The sequence below is a fragment of the Taurulus bubalis genome (genome assembly GCF_910589615.1).
Source record: "Taurulus bubalis genome assembly, chromosome: 2".
In the NCBI taxonomy this organism is placed as follows: domain Eukaryota; kingdom Metazoa; phylum Chordata; class Actinopteri; order Perciformes; family Cottidae; genus Taurulus; species Taurulus bubalis.
In genome coordinates this window covers 26,768,292-26,773,291 of record NC_136590.1, presented here as the reverse complement: position 1 = coordinate 26,773,291, position 5,000 = coordinate 26,768,292, and the positions used below count along the sequence as shown (strand labels likewise).

The 5,000-nt window shown below is 39.4% G+C and overlaps 1 protein-coding gene across 1 annotated transcript in view; it reads right to left on the bottom strand.

The window, feature by feature from the left end:
* Window positions 1–1,612, bottom strand: part of pgrmc1 (progesterone receptor membrane component 1) — a gene marked incomplete at its 5' end in the record, with an annotated part of 3,310 nt that extends 1,698 nt beyond the window's left edge. The window contains one exon of the mRNA XM_079236225.1: window positions 1,318–1,612. Within this exon, the coding sequence (XP_079092351.1) occupies window positions 1,318–1,612 (295 nt within the window). The remainder of the gene's footprint in view (window positions 1–1,317) is intronic.
* Window positions 1,613–5,000: the final 3,388 nt, after the last annotated feature.

The following is a 5,000-nucleotide window of genomic DNA, read 5'->3' as shown; positions in this document are numbered from 1 at the left end:
ATTACTTAACATAACTGCCCTATTTTGCATTAATATATATATATATATATATATATATATATATATATATATATATATATATATATATATATATATATATATATATTAGCTGGTAATGAAACGTATTATGCAGCAGACATAACCAGATGGTTGAAACAAAGATAAAATAATCTTTTGTTTATTTTTATTTTTAATTTACAACTGATAATCATTTTCTTTACAGAATGACAGGAAGCAATGTTAAATGTACCACTTTGCCATGTTCAGACTTCATTCGAGCTCTCATGTGGTGTTTAACATTTTAGGTATTTAGTCTCTGGAGAAACCAGTGCCCTTTTTTTTTTAAATACCAAAACTATTTATCAACACATGGCCTTTGAAGTGAAACAGCCTGCAACAGTCAAGAGTGTTATCAAAGTGTCCTTGATCCCCAAACCCTCCGTTCATGAACACATTTGAAATCAGCCTAAAAAGCCCACGCAGGATTGCAGGCTTGCAGGCTTTGGAAGTGCAGCGTACTGAGAAAGTTTGCATGACTGTGAAACGTCATGTTGGTCAGAGGTTACGATCTGAGATAAAGATAATAAAAAGGAAACAGAGGTCTAACTCTGCGTCTCTTTCTAGGTAATCAGAAACTATGAAGTATGACGGGGCAGATTATCACTTCAGAGAACACATAAAGGTTTACCCTGTAGGATCCTACATTTAACCTCAATTCAACTGCAAAGAACAACGGATCTGAGGGCTCCTCTTTAACCGATAAACTACTTTTCTTTACGTCAGTCTTAAATTGAAGACTGGGCTCTATAACCACCCACCCACCCCCGATACATTTCCTACTTACATTTTGTAAATACATACGGTTTCCACATAAAGTTTAATGTAATGATGAAGCATTAAACCAATCAGTACAATAGAGACAGAAGGGCCACTGCACGTTGGAAACATGGCGGCGCCCGGTTTGTTTATATTTATTTTACCAAGGAGTAACTCAACTTCTTCAATAGACGATCTGTGGTTCCAAGGCTACAGGTCAATCTACGATCGGTTGGGAAAGGGGATCTTCGTATTACGTGCCCTCCAGCCAAAAGGGGGTGTGACGTTAGCTGCGAGTAACACAACTCATTTTAAACTTGTTTTATTTGGTAATAATGTCGGCGAATAAAATATCTCCTCAGAGTCACAGACTGTAGTTTAGAGCCATCGGCTACCACACGTCCGTAAAAAGCCTTGTGTTAAAAAACGTTCAAAACGCGATATAGGCCCAAAAAACTGGGTCATACCAAGTTAATGGGTGACCGCTTGAGCAATGGTTACCTGGCCCGTAGAATTTCTTCCCTCTGGTCACGTCGAATATTTTCCCGTTGACAGCCATGAGGATCCTCGGGTCCTGGAGTCCATCGTAGGGCTTCAACTCTGCGAAGGTGAAATCTCTCTTTTTCAGTTTTGGCAGCTGTTGTTCCATCTCGCCGAGCTCTGGTGGTTTGTCCCCGCGGAAGATTTTGTACAATAGGAACAGACAGAGGCTGAGCAGGGTCAGGTTCAGCGGGGAGGTGAAGATCTCCTGAAAAATACCACCAGAAGCTAACTCGCTTTCTTCTGCTTCAGCCATGTTGAGTCCTCTCTGTCCGTGTGTGTGAGAGTGTGTGTGGGTAGGAGCCCATGGACGCTGAGCCAATCACAGCCGCAGCCTGAGAGGCGTCGGTTAACGGTTTAAACCAATAGGATTGCGTGTGGCTTGATGGATACATATCTTATATTATATATTATAAACTATAGGCTATTATGATTATACTTCTATTTCTGTAATTCCTAAATGTAGTGCCGCAATAAATAATAGTTTTCATTGTTGATTTGTGTTAATTACTTTTATGGTTAATTGATTAGTTTAATCTATAAAGCGACAGTAAAAAGTCAATAATATAACTGAAAAGGCTTGAACAAATAATCAGTTATCAAAAATGTTGTATTAATAAAGTAATCAATATCATTATTTAATGTCTATATTATGTGTAGGCTATTTTTTTTTATGTTACACCTGATTGTGTTCATATTAGATTTGACACGGATGGAGGTGTATCATATTTGCTCTTTCGATCTCATGTTATTGCTCCAGTCTGTTATGTTTACAGCGTCCTGTCAGCCCATGTGTGTTTGGCATCGTTTGGTGCTTGCTGCTTTGAAAAATTACTCACTTACTTATAAGTAAGCTTAAGTATGTAAGGCGAGCAAAGCAAGTTTCTTTAAATAGCAAATTTCAGCAACAAGGCAATTCAAAGCGCCTGATATAAAACATCAAAAGACAAAGTGCAAAGTGCAAAAGAAACTCAAATAAACTCAGAGGAACCTCTTTTTTTTCTCCGCTGAGAAGCAGGAGATGATCATGAACGCATATGAGGAATTCATTACCTTAATCATGGCAAAATCTAATGCTGCATTCACAGCAAACGTTTTTGCAACGTTGTTGGTATGAACGCAGCATAACACCACCCCTGCTGCGAGACATAAGCGTCGCAAATATATCAGACAAGTTCAATGCGTCAGTGTTGCGAAAATGTATCGGCTAATTTTAAGTGCTTCATCACCCAAATCAATCAGATTATATTTATTTAAATGTGCCTGCTGGCAGTAGTATACAAATTAATATATACTTATGAGGATATATGTACTGTATGCGCATATGTATCATGTACTATATATGTGTATATACATGTATGTGTAGATTACCATATAACTAGGAGTTTGAATATGTGTATGGGCGGATCAGTATGTATGTATTATTCATAATCAGAAATTCAATCAATTGAAGCAGTGATAAGTATTCTTATCATGAGTCCACCTTAATCATTTTCTACAATAATTATATGTATGGTGTACTAATAACACTGTCATATAATTATGAGGGCTTTCAACACATCCATAAGTTAAGCGCTAAATAAATCTTACAGACAGCACGGCATGCAGGGGCTTTCCCGATGTTCTCTGCATCGCCAACACTGTACAGAAATGTACCGCTCTCAAAAAAGCGCAAGGCAATAGAGTCTGTGAGACGGCTAATGCTCTGCTGCGCCGTGTGCTGTTCGCAATGTACGGCTCGAGGAGGTCCCGTAAATCCATTATTCCTTGTTGGCAGAATCTATAGCGCCGCATACAGGAAGTCATGATGATGTGAGAACAGATCTTGGCGATCTCTAAGAACTCTCTCCATACAAAACTAATAAAACTAATATTGCTCCTTCATCAATGAGGAAGGGAGCTGCCTTTTTTGTCTGGTGGGAGTGGTCAGTTTATCCAGTGAATTTCAGTAAGCCTGTGCGGGAGCAGGTTTACATTTTTGGCTGTGTTGCTATGGTGATTTTTCTAAACTTGCGTCAAGGAACCGGAAAGCCTGACCTACGTCATCTTATCCTGAAAATTAGCCCGCTAACTCAGTAAGCCAGCTACGGAGAATAGGGCCCAGGTCTTCTGAGAGTTGTAGTTATGGACAAGTTCCCCAGCCCAAAATGGCAAAACGTCCACTAGGTATCCACAGGATCAAAACATTCAGCCAAATTATATGGCCAAGTGTACATTTACAAGCCAAAGACAAATGTATATAAAAACTATTAAATGCTGTACCAAAGAGTACCTGTTATATATGTATGTAATTACACAATTTGAATTGGTGCCTTTGTGTCCCCTTTTTTGTTCTTTCTTTATATCATTTATTTTCGTTACGTTATTATTTGTTTACGTCAATTTATATATATATATATTATATAATATCAACATGTTGTTTAAAACATGTAAGTTTCCATGTATTTTGCCAATGATAATAATAATATCATTTTTAGGATCTACACATCCGGTGGTTGTCTCACGCAATTCGGGAACTTCCGCCTTGTGGAAACGGCCGCCGCCTCTTTGGTTCCACCCAAACAAAACGCTCGCATGGAGATTTCCACCCTCCCAGAAACAGCTCTGTTCCCGGCCAGCTGATTCCCGTCAGTCGCCCGGAATAATTACGACAAAAACCGAGCTTCCGTTAACCGGCTCCCGTGTCTTTCTGTAACGTTTATTCTCAACCTCCAAACGGCTGCTCGTCACTTCATCTCCCCGTTGCGCAACCGTAACTCGGTTAGCTAACTGCCGCTTACAGAACCCAAACGGCAGCAGCCGGAGAGATGACAAGCGGTTTGTCGGCCACCGGCGGCTGCGCTTTCAAACGGGTCTGACCGCCCCGGGTCGAATCGGATCGGATCGGCTCGGCTCGGCATGTCGAGGGAGATTTGTTGATTCAAGTGAGCTACCAGGTGAGTGTTTGTACGTGAACTCCGGATGGCTGGTTGTTGTTTGGGGCTGTGTCGTGTTTTGTCCCCGTGAAGAGGACAGTGGTGGAAGAAGTAAGTACTCAAAGTACTAGCTGTTAATACCACAGGGGAGACGCTCTGTCACCAGTGATAGTCATGCGTTTGACAAAGTGGAAGTAAGTGTTGGCATCAACATGTACTGCAAGAAAACAAAGTGTACTTTTATTGAAAAGTGATTTTATAATGTCAGCTGGTAAACCTTAAGGTGCCACATGTAAAATACTTTTTACATTTTATTGTTGCTTTCACATTCAGTGTAACGTTATTCTAGGGAAATACGTTGTTGCTTTGTTGTTTATTCATATTTTATATGTTAAAGTATGGCTGAAACAAAACATAGTCAACTGAAGCTTTGGTCATTTTTTATTACAATATGGAATTCATAATTATCAAGGTGTATTTAGTCAAGTGGCAAGTAGAAAGCACATGTCAATATCTAGTGGTGGAAAAAAATACTGTACTTTAAGGGTACTTTTACTGAATTTTAATTATTGAAATCTTGAATGTGGCACATTATTTTTGACATTATTCTTTAGCCCCCACTTTATGATTTGGGGTTTTGGAGTTTTGGCAATTAGTTTGGTTTCACTTTCAAGTTAGAAAAAATGCTTCAGATATCGGCACACACAACAGATGATAGTTGGAAGAAGG